The following is a 23190-nucleotide window of genomic DNA, read 5'->3' as shown; positions in this document are numbered from 1 at the left end:
AATTAATTTAATTAACATAGTAAATTATGTAATTAATTTAATTAACATGATTAATTGTGGAATATTAAATATGCTCAATTTTTTATATTATCGCGATTTATTTTCATATTCAATTATGATTAATTTCAATATTTAGTAAATTTGTCTTAAAATTACATTTAGATTTAAAAAATTAACTTAGGTAATTTATTTAATTAGTTAAATTAACATGAACTACTATATATGGAATATTAAATATGCTCAATTTTTTATATTATTACGATTTATTTTCATATTCAATTATGATTAATTTCAATATTTAGTAAATTTGTCATAAAATTACATTTAGATTTTAAAAATTAACTTAGGTAATTTATTTAATTAGTTTAATTAACATAGATTTAAATTTAAGTGTATTTTTCTTGCAATAGATTTAGCATGGCCAGTGAAGGTGGTTCTGCCGTGCCAGGGCGAGATCCGGCTTGGAAGTATTGTTCACCAATTGAGGGTAACCAAAATGGAACAATTTGTAATTTTTGTGGGTTGGTGATGAAAAGTGGAGGCATCACACGATTCAAGTCTCATTTAATGCATAAGGACCCGCATAACAACACCAAAAAGTGTCCAAGAGTGCCGCCCGAAGTGAAAAAAAAGATACGATTGTTGGTGCATGACAAACAAAAAGCAAAAGCAAAGAAAAATGCTGATATTGAAGACATTCGTAGTCAATTACATGGCACAATGGGGACGCATCATACACATTTGGTAAACGAAGATGATGATAATGAAGATGCTGAGGATGAAGATATGTATATGTATCCGACAGATATACACCCAGATGAGCGAGATGCATATCGATCTGCAGTTTGTGCCTCGAAAGCATCTAATTGGGAACGTGAACAACATGAGAATATTGTAGGAAGCAAACGCAAATCGGGAGAGTCTTCTACTGGTATACCGTCGACGATGCGAAAATCACAGAGTATGCAACATTCGCATCATTCACCCCCTATTGCCCCTTCGCTTTACAAGTCTTCTGCAGCAAAACAAAAAAATATCAAAGATATATTCAAGGGTGGTGCAATTAAAGAAACGATGGGACGCTTAATCAGCAAATTCTTCATTTATGAGAGTGTCGCACCCGCAAAAGCAAAGTCTCATCACTTCAAGAATATGATTATTGGTGCACAACAAGCAGGTAATTACTAATTTATCAAATGTTATATTGTGTTATACTTTTAGTAAGTATAGTATTTTGTGACATGTTTACATATGAAGTGCAGGAATGGGAATCGAACCTCCATCTCCATATGAAATAAAGAACAAATACTTGGAAATGGGGTACAAAGAAATGGAAGCTTATGTGAACCAACAAAGGGAAAAATGGAAGACATATGAGTGCACAATAATGTTAGATGGATGGACAAGGCCCACGAAATTAAGTATTATTAATTTCATGGTTTATTCTAAAGGGACCACAGTGTTCCTTAAGTCAGTCGATGCATCGAACTATATTAAAGACCACAAGTATATATATGAGCTTTTGAAGACTATTATCAAAGAAGTCGGTAAGGAAAATGTGGTCCAAATTGTCATAGATAATGAGTCGGCATTCATGAAAGCAGGGAAACAATTGATGAAGAAGTATAACTTATATTGGACTCCGTGTGTGGCACACTGCATCGACTTAATCTTTGAAGACATCGGTAAAAGACCCAATGTTATCGAGGTGATAAGCAATGCTCGCAAGATAACTAACTTCATTTACAATCATGGTTGGTTACTAGCACAAATGAGAAAGTATTGTGGTGGAGACATTGTTCGACTAGGAGCTACAAGGTTTGCTACCAATTATATTGCTCTTGACAGTCTTCTCAAAAAAAGGGTTGATTTGAAAAAATTGTTTATTAGTGATGAATGAGCACAACACAAACTCAGTCGAACAAAACTTGGATGAGAATTAGAGCAATTATTGTTTGACCATACATATTGGGACAGATTGACTAATATAGTTTCATTATATGAGCCATTATACGTGGTGCTTCGACTTGTGGATTCTGAAGTTGTTCCCACAATGCCATTTGTGTACAAGCTTATGCACGTGATGAAAGAGAACCTTATTCGTTAAGGAGCTGGAGATTGGATGTTCAAAATAATACAAGATCGTTGGGAGAAAACACTAAAACATCCACTTCATGCAGCAGGTACTTAAATACTATATATCTTTATAAGTTTTTACTTTGTATTTAAGTTCCTTTAAAAAAAAATACTAACTCTACTAAATTTTATTGTAGCATACTTCTTAAATCCAAGATTTCAATATAGGCGTGGAGTTGGTAGTGATCCGGAACTACTTCAAGCTGTCCATGATGTTTTTGCAAAATTAGATCCAACTACTGAATCGCTTGGTCAATTTGGAAATGAGGTGAATAAAAAATTGTTATTTTTGTCAATAAAACAATAATTTCATTCATCAATTTATTTGAACGTTTACTAACAAATTAAATGTTGAATACATAGCTTGTACTTTTTCGAGATGCAAAAAGAGGATTCGGTGATCGAGCGACAATTGCATCAAGGTCAACCATGGTGCCCGGTGAGTCTTTATAGGAAAAAATTGATTATTATTATTGTAAATTCACCACATAAGTATTTATATGATTATCAAATTCGTTGCAGCTGAATGGTGGTTTATGTATGGGAATCAAACACCTACATTAAGAAAGTTAGTCATCAAAGTTCTCTCACAAACTGCGTCATCTTTTGCATGTGAGAGAAATTGGAGCACGTTTGCTCTCATCCACACAAAGCAACGAAATCGTTTGCCTTACTCTTGATTGGAGCAATTAGTGTTTTTTTTACTATAATATGAGGCTAAAGTTACGCGATATGGAGGCAGAAAATGATCGAGTTGCTGAAAAAGATTACCTTGATCTTCTTGACATTTCAGCCGAGGTGGGTGAAGAAGAAGATAATCAGTTGTTCCAGTGGGTTAGGCCTATACACTTGGATGATGAAGTTGGAAATCTTGATCCACGAATTGCTGCTCATGCTCGAGAATTTGGAGTTAATGTTGAATGTGTGTTGTCCGAAGAAGTTCACTCTGAAAGTTTTAGCAAAGATACTGATGATTCACTTCATGCGACATTGCATTCCCACCAAGAGATTGACTCCACAAGTGCTAACCATAGTAGTAGACCTAGTGCTGCAGGTACTTCTACTTTTGGTTACGATGGTTCAAGAGGTGGAACTGATGATGGAGGTGATAATGGGGGAGGAGATATTGATGAACGTTGACATAGTCAATATCCAATCAGCCAATTTACTTGTGAAAATGATTTCACACACTGCACACAGGATGAAGACCATGGCTCTAGAAGAGCTGGTCCAAGCATAGAAGCTATTGGGAGGAGGCCTTATAAAAGAAGAGAACGAATGATGGAACCATATAACGAGGAGTTACTTTCAGGGAGTTTTGAATCTATGAGTATAGGGACTCAATTTAGTGACTCCTCGAATGAGGCTAACGTCTACCCTCCTCATGTGATGAGTTATGGTCAACCTTCAAGTTCAACAGATGAAGAGTATGGTATGTCGCATTATTCCCCTTCCAGACAAATGCCATACCAAATTCCATATCAGATGAAAGAAGGATTTGGCGTTAACACATGGGTGAACTTTGAGTATCCTATCCATGTAGAGGCAGTAGGCAGGACTGAAGATATATATGCATGACATGTTAGAATTTATAACCAATATTATCGAGGCTCATTGAGTTGGTACCAATATTGTCTCCAACATCAAGCCGGGGTTCCTTCATCTATCAATTCCATTGAACCACATCGATCCTCATTTTGGTACTAAAGGGACATTGCAATGTAATGTGTAGAAATTATTGTTATTTAATGAAATGAAGTGTTTGATGTGACTTTATAATGAGAACAATTACGAAATTAACATTTCTTATAGATCGACATGATATAATTACATCTAATATAGCAAATTATATCATATGTATATCAAATTTTTCAATAAAACAACTTTAAAATGTCTATTATACTTCTAATTATATTATTATGAGGTTTTTCTTGCATTTCCATGAGTTTTTAACAATTTTAAGCCTACCAATAATATCTGCCGATATATCTCCGATATATCCGTAAAATCGAAGTACCGATATATCCGTGATTACCGATATTTTCATCCTTGGTTAGAATACACTTTATCCCTTTTAACATAACTAAATAATAAAAATAATATTTTATTTTACTCTTTTTCGGTTTTTCCTTCCATATCAAACCAAGAGTACAATGCAAAGGAGGAAAGGGAGAAAATTAATGAACAAAAGACTTGGTCCAACACTCGTGTACGATTAAAAATATAACACTAGGATGACTAGAAATAGGAATTGATTTTTTCAAAGACTTTGATAGACTAAAGAGTATACTTAGCCAACTTCTTCTTTTTCTTTTTCATTTCCTTTCATTTCTCATTTTCTAAATCAAATAAGTGGATTCATGGATTAAACTAAATTCTAAAACATGAATAACCTTTACTTTCATAGAAAAGAAAATGAAATTATATTTAAATTTTACATATTTTTAAATAATATGAAAGTAGAAGGAAAAGTAATTATTTCTATTTTTATTGTAAATTTTATTTTATTAAAAATAAGAAGATAAATGAACATTTTTTTTTTGTAGAAGTTTGTTCATCAATTGAATAATAAAGAACGCGAAAAATATCCATCGGCCATAACCAGAATATCTAGTTGGGACAATTCAAATGCGTTGAGGTTTTATAGATAGAAGTGCTAGAGTTTTAGAAATGTCAAATCGAAGGAAGAAGAAACATTATAATATTTTCAGAATCGGATCGGTCATTAAATAAAAAATATTATCGGTTCACTAAGGGTCTCCAACGGGCCGGGCCGGCCTGGAGGAGTAAGGCCCATGGCCCCGGCTGGGTAAAAATTAAAGTATTTTTTAGTTTTGAAAGGAAGGGGATTCGAACCCTTTCCCTTATGGATCCATAAGGAGAGCTAGCCACCAACTGAGCTAGCCCTCTTTTGTGTAATTATTTTGCATTAATTATATATATATTAGAAATGTTGTATGAATTTTTTTTTTATATATATATTTTTTAAGTGGCGGACCTACGGACGGGCCAGCCCGCCGGGCTAGGCCTAAATTGGGGCCCATGGCCCGGCCCATCTAGGAATGGGCTCAAGCCAGGCCGGGCCGCAGGTTGCGGGCTTTTTGGAGACCCTTACGGTTCACTAGTCGAATCGGTGACATTATAAGTATATAATTTATATATTATATAAAATAAAAAATATTTATAAAAATTTTAAAATATATATAATTAAAAATTTTAATATTATTTTATTTTTGTATTTGATATGTTAAATTAAATTATGAAGATAAATATAAATATATTAATATTTTAAATTTTATTAAATATAATATATATAATTATAGTCCTCAAAAATTATTTCGAGCCCATTTTTAATTGTGGTTTTTAATTTTTATTTTTGTTTGGCCTTTTTTTTGGTCTGATGCCCAAACTCATTTTTTTACACCCATTTTCAGATAACTAATCTGAACGGAAAAAGGGGGGTCATTCAACCGTTCGGTTCTTGAAGAACCGTCCGGTTCGCCGGTTTACCGGTCCAACCGTCGGTTCAGACGGAGGGAACGAACCGGGAAGGCCACCGGTCGACGGTGGTCCGGTTTTTAAAACGTTGAGAAACAGCAATGGCCACCCACCACATTATCAAACGCATTCTTCTTCATCCTCCCTCAACATCCGTCCGATTCAAAACCACCTCAGTCCAATATGTAGCCTCCAGAGCCAGAGATCCCACATTCGAGAAGCTCATGGACAACTACAAAAACCTACTCAAAGTCGTCGCTATTCAAGACCTCATCCTTGCAAACCCTAAAAACCCCACCGTCTCCCTCCAATTCCTCTCCAATCTCTCCCAAAAACTCCACCTCAACCGCGGTGCCGCCTCCTTCCTCCGCAAATACCCCCATATTTTTCACGTTTTCTATGACCCATCCAAGTCCCTGCCCTTCTGCAAATTGACTGACGCCGCAGTCGAAATTTCCCGCCTAGAAGCGGCTGCAATACGCGGTTCGATGCCCATTGTGGTGGACCGGTTGGTTCGGCTGCTGTCCATGTCTACGGTGGCGAAATCGTTGCCGCTTCGAGCGATTTTCAAGGTTTGGAGGGAGCTTGGCCTTCCTGATGATTTCGAGGACTCTGTAATATTGCAAAACCCCCATCTTTTTAAGCTTTGTGATGGCAATGAACCGAATACTCATGTGTTGAAGCTTGTAAGTGTAGTTCCTAGTGGTAATTTGAGGGCCGCAGTTGAGAATTGGAGGATTATGGAGTGTTGTAAAGAGGATTGTGGTTCTAGTGTTGATCCACTCGAACTTCGGTTTAGTTTCAAGCATGGGTTTCCTCCTGGAATGAGGTTGGGGAAGAACTTTAAGGCCAAGGTTAAGGAGTGGCAGAGGCTACCGTATGTGGGGCCGTATGAGGAAATGGGGGAGAAGAAGAAGTCTAAGTCTGGAATCATGGGGTTGGAGAAACGGGCAGTTGCAATTGTTCATGAATTTTTGAGTTTGACGGTGGAGAAGACAGTGGAAGTGGAGAAGATTAGTCATTTTAGGAAATGGTTTGAGATTGATTTGAATATAAGGGATTTGTTTTTGGACCATCCTGGGATGTTTTATTTGTCAACCAAGGGAAAGAGGCATACGGTTTTTTTGAGAGAAGCTTATGAAAGGGGTTGTTTGATTGATCCAAATCCTGTGTATGATGCTAAGAGGAAGCTTCTTGATCTTGTTGTTTTGGGACGCCATCGTTTATTTTCCAGTGGTTCAACACTCCAGGACATGGATGGTAATGAGGAGGGTAAGTTGCAAGAGGAGGGCGGCAACGGTTGAAGTCATGATGAAATCTTACATGTGACCGGGAGTTACAAGTGTAAATTGTGGATGGAGTTTTCAGATTGAGAGATACTCAATTGCAGGAAGAAGGTTGAAATTTATACTAAAATGAAGTTAGAAAAGGCAAATGAAGAAGGTTCAATGGAAATGTGTGATTGTCCAAACACGTATTGATGGTTTTATGTATGTTTGTTGGCAATGACAAGTTTGTGACATTAGATGGTAACTTAAATCCCTTGCCAGGGGAAAACCTTAATTTGTTTATAGTTTCTTTCGGGCAAAAGGTGTTAAGATGGAGGGCACACAATTCCTTTGAAAGAATTGGCTACCAGATGTTTGTACTATCTTGAATTGAACATTCAAACTAACCAAGCTAACTGGCTGGACCATTTTGTTGCTTTTGACATTTGGTGCTAGACAGCCTCAAGTCTCTGAAGTTACAAGGGTTTAAGTGGATCATTACCACAGGAGAATGTGGCAAATTCAATCAAGATGAGTGAACAGAAGCATTTCCGGAGGTGATAATTCTTCTCTTTTTCAGTCTATTTATATATTCTAGTTGAATGTGATCTTTCGATAGTATCATTGTATTTCTTTATTCTTTTTTGGTATTGTGAGATGTTTGGTCATATTTACCATAAATTCCATCATACTTCTCAAAATCCTGAATCGCTTCTCTCCATCTCTCTAATAAGCTGTCTTCTTTTCTCACAGGATGCTAAAATTATCTTAAAAGGGCGAAGCTTTTAGTGAAGGATTGTTTTGCTCTTTTCAAGTCCTTGATTTTTGGTGATATATGGTGAGAAATAGTCTAAGATGATTTTCATGTTGCCATAAATTCTACCATGCTTCCAAATGCCTTTAATTGCTGAGATTCAACTTGATTCACCTCTTTTATTTTATTTTTAATTTTTCAATCTTGATGGATGGTAACAAAGAATCTAGAACTCATAATAAATGAGTGCAAGTTTAAATTTCCACAAAGGAAATGATTGAAAGTTCATAGTATTTTCTCATTTCTAATATTTTGATAGAAGGAGCTTTTCAGCTTTGGCCAATAAGAAAAATAAACCATCATGAGAAGAAAGAAAAATGCATAATTCTGAAATTAAAAACATAGGTATATCTTCATTATGAAGTTCATTTTTTTTTTGGTTTAAAAGAACACCTGAACAGTCTTTTCTTGATGTTACATTTTCTGGATTTCCTTCAGGCTGAGTTGCTTAGTTCTTGCCCCCAATGCAAGCAGTGCCTATGGAATCATTATCTGAGTGCTTCTGAATGTGTTTGAGGTTAACATTGTACAGGAATGGGAATGGTAGTAGAATCAGTTATTATGCTGAGCTTTAGTTTCTGTAGGAAGTCAAAGTATGGAAGAGGCAAAGCTTGGGATGTTTTGGTAGTGTTGAAGTGAAGATGTGGGGGTGGGGGTGTCAGGGAAGGAATGGAGAGGTTGACACTATGAAGAGAATAAAGAGTTTAACAGACTGACTAAATTATGAAATTAGGTAGCAATGGGAGTCATAAGCTACAAGGCTTTTCCATTGGTTGTTGAATGTATGAAACAAGAACTACTAATGATGTAAAAATGTGGTGGTGCCGTGGTGGAAACAGAAAGTAGTAGTAAGGTTCTTCACAGGCCTCTCTGTCCGGAACCATTCTTTATCAGATGCTCCAGAGTTAAGCACATTCTCAATTGAGTACTGTAATGAATTGAAGTGAGGCCTTGGGAGAAAATGGGTCTTGATCCAGGGCAACTTGAGGAGATTAATGGAGGAAGTTCATATCCATAAAGGCAATGCCCTTGTGTTGTTTCTCTTGGTTCCGATGTTGAAGGGGTGGGAATGATTTTTCTTGAATTAATGGGCCTGCCTAAGACTCTGAAAAGGTCTTCTTGGTTTCTATGGTGATTCTCAAGGATGAACAATGAAAATGGGGGATTTCACTTTTAACAGTCTCATGGCTATTAATTCTCCAATATGATGGTGTTGAATATAATGTATGTATAGTATACTATCTTTCCTTGTTAATATAGGTCACATGTATGGTAGTTAGGACTCCTAGCCTTGTATATATATATCTCTCAATTGTAAGTAGAGATTACAATGAATGAATAAGGTTTTTCTCCTCTCTCTCTCTCTCTCAACATGGTATCAGAGCCAAAGGAGAAAACCTAATTTTTTTCGGTTTAGTCGTGTACTCAATTCCGGCGAACCGTCCCGTGACCGTGTTTTCACTCCGGTCCCCTCACTCTCTTTCCGAACCACCCCAGACAACCTCATCGCCGTCGGATCTCCATCACGCCGGCAACCTTTTCCGGCGACATTTTCCGGCGACCTTTTTTCCGGGAAACGACCACATATTCCGAACCGCCGGAGGCTGATCTACACGCCAGTGGAAACCCCACCGGCAACCGGCATCTCACGCGCCCCCACGCGCCTCCCTTCTCCTCCGGCCTGTCACCCACGCGCCGGCGCGTGACGGCGCGTGGCCCACTTTCCGGCCACTTCCGACACCTCTCCAGGCTCGTCCGGCGCCGTCTTGGCCTTCTAGCCCTCCGGCAGTCCTCCCCGAGCCCTGCATCTCCATTTTTTCCCTGGTTTTGGCCTTCTTGCCATTCCGGCCACCTCCGACAGGGCTCCCCCTCCATCCCCGAGGCTTGGGTGCTGCTTCTCTTCCTCTCCAGGCACGTCATGACCTTTTTTCTCCATTGATTGCACCTCTCACAGCCGTGGTTTCACTGTTTTTCTCTCTCCGCCGAAATCTGAACCCATCTTAGGGCTCTCTTCGATCCAAATACGTGAATATGCCCACCAAAAATCAGATCTTTACGTCTGTTCTCTCTGGATCTCCTCTGATTACCTCAGAGAAATTGGTTGGCAGTGAGAATTATCTCTCCTGGTCTGCCTCTGTTGAACTTTGGTTTATGGGTCAAGGATATGAGGATCATTTGGTTACCCAGGAGGCAGATATCCCTGAGGTTGACCGCGTACAGTGGAGGAAGATAGATGCACAGTTGTGTAGTGTATTATGACAATCGGTTGATCCCCGGATTCTTCTTCATCTTCAGGCCTATAAAACTTGTTTTAAATTTTGGACTCAGGCCAAAGGATTATATACGAATGATATCCAGCGTCTTTATAAGGTGGCTTCTGCTATTGTCCATCTCAGTCAACAGGACTTGGATCTATCTACTTATATTGGTCAGATTGCCTCTCTTAAGGAGCAGTTCTTGACTGTGATGCCTCTTACTCCTGATGTTGGGGCTCAACAAACACAGCTTGACAAGTTCTTCATGGTCCTTACTCTTATTGGCCTCCGTCCGGATCTTGAGCCTATTCGTGATCAGATTCTTGGTAGTTCATCAGTTCCGTCCTTGGATGATGTGTTTGCTCGCCTCCTCCGTATCTCGTCCACTCAGACTTTGCCATCTGATAGCGCTTCAGATTCTTCTATGTTAGTTTCTCAAACTACCTCTCGAGGAGGACGCAGTGGTACCCGAGGTAGAGGCCAACGTCCTCATTGCACCTATTGCAATAAACTTGGCCACACTCGCGATCGTTGCTATCAGTTACATGGAAGACCTCCTCGCACTGCCCATATGGCCCAGTCCTCTGATTCTCCGCTGTCTCAGCCTCCGAGCTCCTCCGCATCTCAGACATCTCAGGCTTCTATTGCCTCTGTTGCCCAGCCTGGTAATGCCTCTGCCTGCCTTACCCACACATCTTCTCTTGGACCCTGGATTCTAGATTCTGGAGCATCTGATCACCTATCTGGTAATAAGGATCTTTTCTCCTCTATTACTACTACCTCTGATTTACCTACTGTTACCTTAGCTAATGGTTCTCAAACTGTGGCTAAAGGTATTGGTTTGGCCCTTCCTCTGCCTTCTCTACCTCTCACTTCTGTCCTTTATACTCCTGAATGTCCTTTTAATCTTATTTCCATCAGCAAAATCACTCGTACTCTTAATTGCTCTATTACCTTTTCTGATAAATTTGTGACCTTGCAGGACCGGAGTACGGGGAAGACGATTGGCATAGGACGTGAGTCTCAAGGCCTCTATCACCTCACCTCAGATTCATCTCCTGCAGTTTGCATTTCCACTGATGCTCCTCTCCTCATTCACAATCGTCTAGGCCACCCTAGTCTCTCCAAGTTCCAGAAGATGGTTCCTCGTTTTTCAACTTTGTCGTCGCTTCCGTGTGAGTCATGTCAGCTTGGGAAACATACTCGTGTCTCGTTCCCAAAGCGTTTGAATAATCGGGCAAAGTCTCCTTTTGAGCTTGTCCACACTGATGTTTGGGGTCCTTGTCGGACTGCGTCTACTTTAGGATTTCAGTATTTTGTCACTTTCATTGATGACTATTCTCGATGTACTTGGTTATTTTTAATGAAGAATCGAGCTGAGTTATTCTCTATTTTCCAGAAATTTTATACTGAAATCCAAACCCAGTTCAATATTTCTATTCGTGTGTTACGCAGTGACAATGCCAGGGAATATTTTTCAGCCCAATTTACTTCGTTTATGTCTCATCATGGGATTCTTCATCAGTCTTCTTGTGCTCATACTCCTCAACAAAATGGGGTAGCTGAACGCAAGAATCGACATCTTGTTGAGACAGCTCGTACTCTCCTCCTCCATAGTCATGTTCCTTTTCGCTTTTGGGGGGACGCTGTTCTTACCGCTTGTTATTTGATTAATCGTATGCCCTCCTCTGTCTTACACGATCAGATTCCTCACTCCCTTCTTTTCCCTGACCAACCACTTTATTTCCTTCCTCCTCGTGTCTTTGGTTGTACTTGCTTTGTTCATATTCTCACTCCTGGACAGGACAAGCTTTCCGCCAAAGCCATGAAGTGCCTCTTCTTGGGATATTCCAAACTTCAGAAGGGTTATCGTTGTTATTCCCTTGAGACTCATCGGTACTTTATCTCCGCTGATGTCACCTTCTTTGCGGACTCACCATTCTTTTCCACCACTTCTGAGTCTCTTCCTGTTTCTGAAGTCTTGCCCATTCCCATTGTCTCCCCACCTGATGTTATGCCCCCTCGACCACTTCAGGTTTATCATCGTCGCCCTCGTGTCGTTGCTCCTCTCCCTTTTCCTGAGGCACCTGCTGACTCACTTCCTATCCCTTCGGCTTCACCTGCCCCGGCTCTGCCTTCTCCTAATGACTTACCTATTGCTGTTCGGAAAGGTACTCGCTCTACTCGTAATCCTCATCCTATTTACAATTTTTTGAGTTATCATCGATTATCTTCACCCTATTCTGCTTTTGTTTCTGCTATATCCTCTGTTTCTCTTCCAAAGAGCACCCATGAAGCTCTTTCCCATCCAGGCTGGCGACAGGCAATGGTGGATGAAATGGCTGCTCTGCACTCTAATGGCACTTGGGATCTTGTTGTTTTACCCTCTGGTAAATCTACAATTGGTTGTCGTTGGGTCTATGCAGTTAAGGTTGGTCCTGATGGTCAGGTTGATCGCCTTAAGGCCCGTTTAGTTGCTAAAGGCTATACTCAAGTTTATGGTTCTGATTATGGTGACACATTCTCTCCTGTTGCCAAGATTGCTTCTGTCCGCTTGCTTCTCTCCATGGCTGCTATGTGTTCTTGGCCTCTTTATCAGTTGGATATTAAAAATGCCTTCCTTCATGGTGATCTTGCCGAGGAAGTTTATATGGAGCAACCTCCTGGTTTTGTTGCTCAGGGGGAGTCTGGTTTAGTGTGCAGGTTACGCCGTTCTCTATATGGCTTGAAACAATCTCCTCGAGCATGGTTTAGCCGTTTTAGTTCCGTTGTTCAAGAGTTTGGCATGCTTCGCAGTACAGCAGACCATTCAGTTTTTTATCATCATAACTCCTTGGGGCAGTGTATTTATCTGGTTGTTTATGTGGACGACATCGTCATTACAGGCAGTGATCAGGATGGTATTCAAAAACTAAAGCAACATCTTTTTACCCACTTTCAGACCAAAGACTTGGGGAAACTCAAGTATTTCTTGGGAATTGAGATAGCTCAATCTAGTTCTGGTGTGGTCCTTTCCCAAAGGAAGTATGCTTTAGACATCCTGGAAGAAACCGGTATGTTAGACTGCAAACCGGTAGACACACCTATGGATCCGAATGTCAAACTTGCACCAGGACAGGGGGAGCCTTTAGGAGACCCCGGGAGATATCGACGGCTCGTAGGTAAATTGAACTATCTCACCATTACTCGTCCAGACATTTCTTTTCCTGTGAGTGTTGTTAGTCAATTCCTACAGTCACCATGTGATAGCCATTGGGATGCCGTAATCCGTATCCTTCGATATATCAAAAGTACACCAGGCCAAGGTGTATTGTACGAGAACAGAGGTCATACTCAAGTTGTTGGTTACACAGATGCAGATTGGGCTGGCTCACCCACAGATAGACGTTCCACTTCAGGGTACTGTGTTTTTATTGGAGGTAATCTAATATCTTGGAAGAGTAAGAAACAAGATGTAGTGGCCAGATCTAGCGCTGAAGCCGAGTATCGAGCTATGGCTTTGGCAACATGTGAACTCATATGGTTGAGACATCTTCTTCAGGAGTTGAGATTTGGAAAGGATGAACAGATGAAACTCATCTGTGATAACCAGGCCGCATTACATATTGCATCCAATCCAGTCTTTCATGAAAGGACCAAGCATATTGAAGTTGACTGTCATTTCATTAGAGAGAAGATCGCATCAGGATGTGTTGCTACAAGTTTTGTCAATTCAAATGATCAACTAGCAGACATCTTCACTAAATCTCTCAGAGGTCCTAGGATTAAATATATTTGTAACAAGCTTGGTGCATATGACGTATATGCTCCAGCTTGAGGGGGAGTGTTGAATATAATGTATGTATAGTATACTATCTTTCCTTGTTAATATAGGTCACATGTATGGTAGTTAGGACTCCTAGCCTTGTATATATATATCTCTCAATTGTAAGTAGAGATTACAATGAATGAATAAGGTTTTTCTCCTCTCTCTCTCTCTCTCAACAGATGGTTTTCAGATTTATCCTCTTAAAAATATTTGATTTGTGAGGTGGTAAAAATTGGTGACATAAGCTTGGAGGTGAGAAATAATTGAAAACCATAATTAATTTGTGTGGTGGCAGTATGTTTCTTATCTTGAAGACTAGATTTTTTTGAAATACTTAATTCTTCTTGTCTTTTATTAAAGTTATGTTAACCATGACTTTAATCAAATTTTGAAATCAGATTTTTAAGGCAATTTTTTTTTTCTTTTTTTCTTTTTGGTAAAATCATGTCTCCAAGACATGATTTCTTGATACATGCATGAATGCATACATACATACATATATATACAAAATTTCATATTTTGTATATATATGTATGTATGTATATATATACAAAATATGAAAAGAATGTCCATGGTAGAAACAACAAAGATTTATACTATTGTGTGGGCTTACACATTGTTATTCTTGCTTCCTGGTGGATCTTGGCCTCTTAATTTCATTCTTCTGGTCTAATTATCCTCTTTGTTGTGTGTATGAATATATATTGACTTGTCCACCTAGTAAGCTTTCATCATAGGGTCGCATGGGTATCATTTCTTTTTCTCCTAAATTCACTTTAGAAAAGCATTGCCATCCAAATCTCTTTTCCTATTTATCTTAAGTTTTAATATCCTTTTTTCTTTCACAAGCATTTCTACTTTGTGAACCTTGCTAAGTTGTGGTGTGATCAGAGTTATGTTTAGAATCTTACACATGCACACTTATATGCTTGTGTCACCTGATGGTGTATAGAACACTACACCCCTGTCCTGAATTGGGAGGATTACTGTACAACATAAAAAAAACCTGGTAAGTTGATATAGGGGGAAGAGCATAGAGCCTAACATGGCAAGAATATGATGGATTCTAAAAGGTACTCATGGGGACTTTGGTGGAAGCTTTCTTCCATATAGCTATTCCATATGCTTGATATTGCATAGTAGCATGTAGGGCTTAAAGTGAATTTTTGATAGGTTGATGGCTTAAACTAATTTATCTGAAACTTCCCATTTAAGACTCATTAGCTACTATGTGCCTTTTATTAATTTTAATCATTTGGGTCCATAGATATCATATTATAAATTTTGTTCTCTCCCTTCAGTTTGTTAGTGCATTGTTTCTTTCAATTTCTGTAGTTCACAAATTTGGAAACCTGTGTTCTGTTTTTGCATTTGACATATGTTACTTGATGTTAGATTTCAGACTTGGGCTCATGAATGGCTCTAGAAGAAGGACAATGGATGGTTGAAGGGGGCTTCCTTTTAGGATGCAGAATTCGGGGAAGAAGAAGACCGGATTTGAATATCTCCCATCTATTTTTTGCTGATGATACAGTTATTTTCTGTGAGGCAAAGAAAGAGAACCTAACTCATTTGAGCTGGACCCTTTTTTGGTTTGAAGCCGCGTCAGGATTAAGAATCAATTTGGCCAAGAGTGAAATCATCCCAGTTGGTGAGGTGGAAGAGGTTGATGTGATGGTAGTGGAGTTAGGGTCCAGGGTGGGTTCTTTGCCTTCTTCTTATTTGGGACTGCCCTTAGGGGCTCCTAACAAGGCTCTGCCTATGTGGGATGGGGTGGAAGAGAGAGTGAGGAGGGACTTGCGCTTTGGAAACGTCAATATATTTCCAAAGATGGGAGAATCATTCTCATAAAGAGTACGATGATTAGCGTGCCCATTTATCAAATGTCTCTCTTTCGAATGTCCAAGGTAGTAGTAAGAAGTTTAGAAAAATTACAAAGAGACTTGCTTTGGGGAAGGGGAAATTTGGAGAGGAAAACCTACTTAGTTAATTGGGAGATGGTTTGTGCGGATAAGGAGAAGGGTGGGCTAGGCTTAAGGAAGCTAGTTCTTTTGAATAAGGCCTTGCTTGGCAAATGGATATGGAGATTTTCTTGTGACAAGGAAAATCTTTGGAAGCAGGTGATTTTGGCGAAATATGGGCAAGAGGGCTTTGGTTGGAGGACAATTAAGGCTAATGGGGCGTTTGGAAGGAGATTTTGAAGGAAACAAATTGGTGCTGGGAAAATATAGTGTTCATAGTTGGAAATGGCAACAAAATAAGATTCTGGACTGACCATTGGTGCGGCCGTACAGCGCTGTCCCAAAGTTTCCCACAATTATTTGCCATGGCTACGCATAGGAACGCTACGGTGGAGGAAGTTTGGGACCAGAATTTTGGTCCGGGAGGATGGAATCTAAGATTCCTTAGAGATTTTAATGATTGGGAATTGGATTTGGTAGGTAATTTGCTCCATGTCTTAAGGGGTTACAGGCTAACTTTGGAAGATGACTCAGTCTCTTGGAAGGGTGGAAGAAACGAGCAGTTTGGAGTTAAGGAAGCGTATAGATTACTGGTGAACCCCAATGACACCGCCTTCTTGAAGAAATGCATATAGGTTGGATAGAGTTCCAACTAAAGTTGCTTTCTTTGCTTGGGAGGCTACATGGGGGAGGTGCTTACTTTAGATAGGCTCTAGAAAAGAGGGTGGCAGCTCCCTAACCATTGCTTCTTGTGTGGTTGTGAAGGAGAAACTGTAAATCATATTCTTATACACTGTATAGTTGTCAGAGTTCTTTGGGAAATAGTCCTAGTTTTGTTTGGTGTTCAGTGGGTCTTTGCAGAAACTGTAAAAGAGGTCTTAATTAGCTGGAGGGGCCCTTTTGTGGGAAAAAAAAGGAAAAAGTGTTGGAAATCCATACCATTGTGCATTTTTTGAACGGTTTGGAAGGAGAGGAATAGGCTAGCCTTTAGGGGGGGTTCTTTAGCAATTCAGAAACTCAAAATTTTTTTAATTTATGGAATTGGGCTAGTTTGTACATTGGAGAGGATTCACTTTCCTTTATAGGATTTTTGGAGTAGTTAGCATCCACTTAAGGGTTGGTGAGGTTTTTTGGTTTTTTCTTTCCTTGTCTTTGAGGTTCTAGCTACCTTGTATACTCCCTGTATGCTTTGTGGCTTTTGCCCTTTGTTATTATATTCCTTGCTTATTTATCAGAAAAAAAAAAAAGAAAAAGGATGGTGGTTTAAAGCTCAATAGGCAGCTCGTTTAATAACATTATCTGTTTTGCAGCTTACAGCTTAACAGGAAGACATTTTTTAGAAAATCTTTGTTATTGTAATTCTCTCTTTTAAGTTCTGCAGCTCCTTTATCAATCGTTGCCATAGTTATTAAAGACTTATGATATATGATATGATACGATACATTTTTTATGGAAATCGATATGTATCGCAATTTGCATCTTATTTTAAAGTGTATCTTACGATACATATATGATACACGATACAATACGATACATGATATTACGATACAATGATACATGCATCTTTAACTATTTTCTATAATTCAAAAAAAAAAATCAAATTATTATTTTTTTGTTGAAAGGATTTATCATATTAATTGTTTGAAATATACTAAGAAATTAGAATTGATCATAAAAAGGAGAAATAAGTAAAATAATCTTATATGAAAAACTACATTTTTATTGTCAAATGTTATATTAGGAGTCAAGTAAGTTTATTTTTACAATGAATATTAGAAAATTTTCGTTTGAATGATTTAAATGTTGACAATGAAAATGATGGTGATTAGTGAATAAAAATTTTCACTTGATATATTATATTTTTTTATAATTTTTTGGTGAAAAGGAATAGTGACGAACTTGACAAGCTAGAACTTTGAAGATGACAAATAAAGGCATATATATATATATATATATATATATATATATGTATCAATTAACAACACAATAAGTGCATATGCCTGGTTAGAATTTGGAACTAAAAATCATAGTTAAAAATTTAAGAAGTTTATTTTTGTGGATTATGTAATGAATCTATATATTTAAAGTCATATTTTGTTAATTTGAACTAGTTGAAACTTTAACATTTAATTTTTCCTATGATATGATATAATTTAACTCTTTAGATTCTACTATCTTCCATAAAATTAGTTGTATATTACTCTATATTTCATATTTTCGATAGATTTACACACGCATATTTTATTTATTTATTTTTCACTATATATAAAAAATTACGATACATAATATGATAAAATATGCAATAAAGAAAAATAGAAAAACGATACACGATACGTTTTATGAGTTAACAACTACGATTGTAACCTATGTTTATTTATTACTCACTTTTCTAGATATGGGGCTTTCTTCGTAATCAAACTTGTCATCGACATTGCCTCTTCCCCTGTTGATAGCCTAGCCTTGGAACTAGCGTATGTATGGTCTCTCCACTAAGCTATGGTCTACGCTTGCTAACTTCCTCAACACCTAAGCCCTTCCGCTAGTCTTTTGTCCATTGCCAATGGTAATAGGTAAGTAGTCTATAGTTCCCTTTTGTCTATGCCTGCCCTGCTCTCTCTTCAACTTAGTTATTAGTGCTTCGGAGTGGTGTAGACTCTCCTGCTTGGCTATTGAATAAATCTTATGCTTGATAACTTTTGTATCGATGGCAAAGACGAAGGCTAATATCTATCATGCCTTAGTATAGGAGACCGTACAAAGCCTTAGGCCGGAATGGCGTGTCATGCATAAGAGGTATGAAATTAGTGAATTTTTTTTTATTATTTTTATTTTTTTGCATTTCTAGCAGTAGTGGCATTATGTCATAGGTTGTTTAAACTTGCTAGGACTGACTGGATTCCACTTAGGAGTTTGGTGGAGGTGCTAACTATCACAGATAAAGACTTTAGAGGTCTTCCTAAAAGGAAGTCACTATGGTTTATTGTTAGTCTCACATAGATTTGAACTATAAGTGGAAGAGGAATGCATTAAGGATAAATGGAGTACTTTGGAGGCAATTTGGGATTTAATCTATTTGTCCTCTAATCTCTGGGTGTTAGCTAGTGTAACATTTGTGGGTACCCCTTTTAGCATTATACTATTGCTAGATTGAAACCTAGTATGTAGATCTGCTAGAGGAGATGCTCTCTACATGGATGCCTCCCTTAGTGGGCTGCACCAAGTTGAATTCTGATGACTGTTCCTTGGGTAACCAAGTTGAAAGGATTTATCATATTAATTGTTTACAAAATAGGTTTTATTTCTCCACTAGTTGGAATAATTTAATTGCATATTTTTGGATACAAATGCAACAGGGAAAACTCTATTTCCCAATCATTGCTTGGCCAAAATTTTTTTTTATTCAATTATTCAATTATGAGCATCGCATTTAATGAAAAGAGCATCTTTGCACAGTTTTGGGTCACTACTCGCATGTCTCAGACATGGATCTATTCTAGTATTGAATTTTCAAGTTAGAATATCAGAGCCTGCTTACATGCCTTTGCAACTGATGGTCACTCTGATTTTATGATGCTCTGAAATTACTCATGGTTGCTTATACTGATTGAAAGCAAACATTTCATTTTTATCAGGTTAAAGCAGTTGTTATTGGTCTTGGAGCAGGTTTACTTCCTATGTTTCTCCATGGTTGTATGCCTTTCTTAGACATTGAGGTAGGCTGAGGCTTGAGATCACTCTTGAGGGCAACTTTCACTTACTGGAAATGATATTGAAAATTGTTATATCCACAGGTGGTGGAGTTGGATCCTGTGATTTTAAATCTTGCTAGGAATTACTTTGGCTTTTGTGAAGACAAACATTTGAAGGTAATTTATAAATTTTTATTGACTTGTTTTTATTTTGTATTTTTGCTATAGAGATTCTACATCAAAAAATAAGTGCCGAAAAGTGCAAAAAAGTACTTGGGAAATGAAACAGACAACCAGTGAAGTGTCAAATTCTCATCACTTTTAAGGTAACTCAGTGTTGGGATAAGATATAGATCAGTATCATATGGTATAATGGATTATTGCATTGTATTTTTTTATTACTTCAGACAGGCTAAAAAATATCATAAAATTCATGAGCTTTTACAGACCCTATTTATTATGGTTTTGCGTCTTTCTTGTTAGGTTCCTTTTAATGCACATATTGTTTGCTTTGCCCAAAAAAAAAAAGGAATTCATGAGATATATATATATATATATATATATATATATTATTTTTTCATTTAAGTAAATGAAGCATATAGTGCACAACCATGCCTATCTGCTTCTCTTATTATAAATTGTATTGTGTATGATGTGTTAGTACCTCTTTTTTGTGGAGTTGCATCAGGAAGTAAGCTCTATTTACAGAATCATCACTAGCCTTTCTTTCTTTGTATAGTATGGTTGTGGCTTTGGGTGACTGGACTTAATTATTCAGATAAAGCTTCGTTCTTAAGAAGTAAATTTATTCTAATATTAATATATAATAGGGCTTGTGGTGGATGCCAGTGGCCTGATTCTGGTTATCTCTAATTCATGAACTTAGTTCATGCAAAGTTATCTGATGGCATCGACTTCTTCTGATTCAGTAGTTCAATCTATGTTCTGTAATTCATGGATGTACGTAAGATGCTTCTGTAGATTCCAAGATTACTGAATAGGTTAATTTTTCTTGCTGCTGTTGAATTCATAATTATCACTGCATACTATGGCTGTCCAAATAGAAAGATGCATTTGCCTATTACACCACTTGCACCTCTTTCTTGAGTAATTTCTTTCCCATCAATATGCTTTAAGTTCAAAAAATAATTCAGATGAGAGAAAAATCATTCTTGGGGGGAGACAAAGGATGAAACGAGAGAAAAAAACTCACTTTAGGATTTTATGAATGTAAATGGGAAAAAAGTGTTGGGGACTAAAGAGAATATGAAGTCTTATATCCATGTTATTACCATAGAAAATGAGAGTACCAAAATGTTGGCAACAGATTATTTATGCTTGTAGAGATGGATTGGGTTTCTCTCTATGGTAGACATGATTATCATTGTGTTTTGGGGATTTGGTCACTTTTCCAAAGGCAAGGTTCTGTGGTAGGTGGTTTAACTTGCATTGATTTGGGGGATCTGGCTTAAGAGAAATGACAGGACTGCTGAGGCTAGGTGGAGATTTAGAATCTGTGTGGGAGGCTGTACATTTTCATTCATCCACTTTAGGCTTTTAATAATAGATGCATTTTGTGGAATCCTGTTGTGATCTTGCTGGATTGGAGCCTTGCATGTTCATGCAGGATGAGCATGTTGGTGGTGCAAGCTGAGTTGAGATCTCCTCCGATAGGTACACTCAAGCTGAAAGTTAATTCTTTTGCTTTTGGTAACCCAGGTCGGTTAGGGATTGGTGTGATGATTGGTGAGCATGATGGTAGTGTACTGTATAAAAGGCATCTCTAAACCTGCTGGTCTGGAATTGCTATTGAAGCCGCTCAGGTGCTTTTGGAAGGCTACTTCTCTGGGGCTGTCTAAGCTTTTATAGGAGAGGGAGATTTTGCTATTGTCATCTCTTGGATGTTAAATGAAAAGCAAGGTCCTTGGAAGCATGATAGATGGTTGTGCCAAATTTTTGACAGTGCCAGAATTTTTAGTTCCATTAATTGGATTCCTTGCTCAGCCAATCAGCTTGCAGATTTTCTGGCTAAGCATGGGGCCTCCCAATTAGAGACATTGTATAGGATCTTTTATCTCAGTGTTATTAATTCTAGTTATGCTCTGTTATTCTACCTTTCTATCTGTGCTGATCTTTCTTTAGTTCTTTCTCTTTTTTGGGTGAATTTTGTTTTTTTGAGAAGGATAACTCAACCTTCTTTTCTATATGTTTGTGTAATTTAATGAGATGAATTGTTTGTTTTTTATCTATAAAAAATGACAGCATATCCTTACTCTTAATGTCCTTCCTAGACTTCATGGTTCTATGTGCACCATTTTCATTGCCTCAGTTTCTCCTATGGGGTTTCAGGTACATATTGCTGATGGAATCCAATTCGTCAGAGGGGTTGCTGCTGATGGAGTGAGTGGAAAGCATGTAAATAATGATGCTCAATGCGATGCAGAGTGCCCTTCTTCCAATGGAAGTTGCACTGCATCTCACGCAGAGCGCAAAGTAATTAGCAAGTTTGACATACTTATTATTGATGTTGACTCTTCAGACTCGAGGTACATGTGATTGTTAAATGTGTTTGTTACTATATATTTGTTGGTCAATAGCCAGGCTCCTGTTTCGAATTCCTTTATTTTATTCTAATTTTTCATATTATTGTTAGCACAGTTCTGGGATGACATGCCCTGCTGCAGACTTTGTGGATGAGTCTTTTCTCTTAACTGTAAAGGACTCTCTTTCTGATCAAGGTCTCTTTGTTGTTAATTTGGTCTCAAGATCCCGAGCCATCAAGAATATGGTTGTCTCACGGATGAAAGCGGTGAGAACAGAGAACTGATATGTTCTGTCATTTATTGAAGAATATATTTGTAATCCATTTTCACGGGGTTTTCCTAATCATCTTACAAAATGAATAGATAAATAATTAAACTGAACTACCTGGGGCTTTCTTTTAAAACAAGGTTACTGTGTGTTGATTGCGGTTTCTACTTTTTGTCTTCAGGTCTTCAGCCACTTATTTTGCCTCCAGCTTGAGGAAGACGTTAATGAAGTTCTTTTTGCTCTTCGTACTGAGGATTGCATTAAGGAGGAGCAGTTCGGTGAAGCTGCAGTCGAACTGGAGAAGCTGTTATCCTGGGACAGAAATGATCTTCCTGAGAAATCTAAACCCCCAGAGATGAGCCAAATCATTAGAGATTCTACTGAGAAAATCAAGTGTTTGAAGTGATACCCATGTTGCCTATAGATGAAGTGAAATGCTTTCTTGGGTGAAATTTGTTGAGCCCGTGAAGCTTATTCATCGCTGGGAATTTTGAGCTGTGTTCAGAGACCTGCCACCACAGCCATACTTGGAAGAAAAAGGTTACTAAAGAATGCCGTTGTTTATGATATAAAACTGTTTTTCAACTTTAAAGACATGTTTGGCATTTTTACATAGAAAATAATCTTTTAAAATTTATTAGAAAGCGGGGTGATTTTTGAAAACCAATTTGAGGTATTTTTTATAGAGTGCGAGGCAAGACAATTAGAAACATAGGTTATTTTCCCATTCATTTAAAAACTTTGAGGGTCTCTTCATGAATTAAACACTGAAAAGTTACTTATGGAAAATTTTCATATATTTTTATTTTGATTGAAAGGAGTCCATACCCTCTTCTTTACTCTTGTTTCAATAAAATTAAAAATATAAATATTACAACTGATTACTAGCCCAAAACCCAAATATTATCCCAAATATTGGGAGGACTGAGGACATGTATTTTTTAGTGCGT

The 23190-nt window shown here is 37.8% G+C and overlaps 1 protein-coding gene across 3 annotated transcripts; it reads left to right on the top strand.

The window, feature by feature from the left end:
* Nucleotides 1-5580: 5580 nt before the first annotated feature.
* On the top strand, nucleotides 5581-22907 carry LOC100243520 (uncharacterized). 3 transcript variants are annotated; one of them, XM_019220034.2, is made up of 7 exons: nucleotides 7369-7459; nucleotides 7656-7740; nucleotides 19373-19453; nucleotides 19532-19606; nucleotides 21779-21975; nucleotides 22088-22238; nucleotides 22422-22907. In XM_019220034.2, the coding sequence occupies exons 2-7, from the start codon at nucleotides 7738-7740 to the stop codon at nucleotides 22644-22646; spliced, it is 732 nt and encodes a 243-aa protein (XP_019075579.2). In that variant the 5' UTR covers nucleotides 7369-7459; nucleotides 7656-7737; the 3' UTR covers nucleotides 22647-22907. The 3 variants fall into 3 exon arrangements, 1 of the variants encoding a protein (XP_019075579.2); XR_009465710.1 differs by lacking the exons at nucleotides 19373-19453; nucleotides 19532-19606; nucleotides 21779-21975; nucleotides 22088-22238; nucleotides 22422-22907 and adding an exon at nucleotides 8155-9073 and having other exon boundaries at nucleotides 5581-7459; XR_009465711.1 differs by lacking the exons at nucleotides 7656-7740; nucleotides 19373-19453; nucleotides 19532-19606; ... (1 more) ...; nucleotides 22088-22238; nucleotides 22422-22907 and adding an exon at nucleotides 8155-9073 and having other exon boundaries at nucleotides 5587-7459.
* The last annotated feature ends 283 nt before the right edge of the window (nucleotides 22908-23190 follow it).

The sequence above is a fragment of the Vitis vinifera genome, chromosome 5 (genome assembly GCF_030704535.1).
Source record: "Vitis vinifera cultivar Pinot Noir 40024 chromosome 5, ASM3070453v1".
Classification (NCBI taxonomy): Eukaryota; Viridiplantae; Streptophyta; class Magnoliopsida; order Vitales; family Vitaceae; genus Vitis; species Vitis vinifera.
This window is presented reverse-complemented; position numbering and strand designations above follow the sequence as displayed.

Excerpts from the sequence above, each read along its gene's own strand:
- LOC100243520 (XM_019220034.2), top strand. Across the intron at positions 19,607-21,778 it reads GTGAAGACAAACATTTGAAG|GTACATATTGCTGATGGAAT; the intron begins GTAATTTATAAA and ends ATGGGGTTTCAG. Across the intron at positions 21,976-22,087 it reads GTTGACTCTTCAGACTCGAG|TTCTGGGATGACATGCCCTG; the intron begins GTACATGTGATT and ends TTGTTAGCACAG.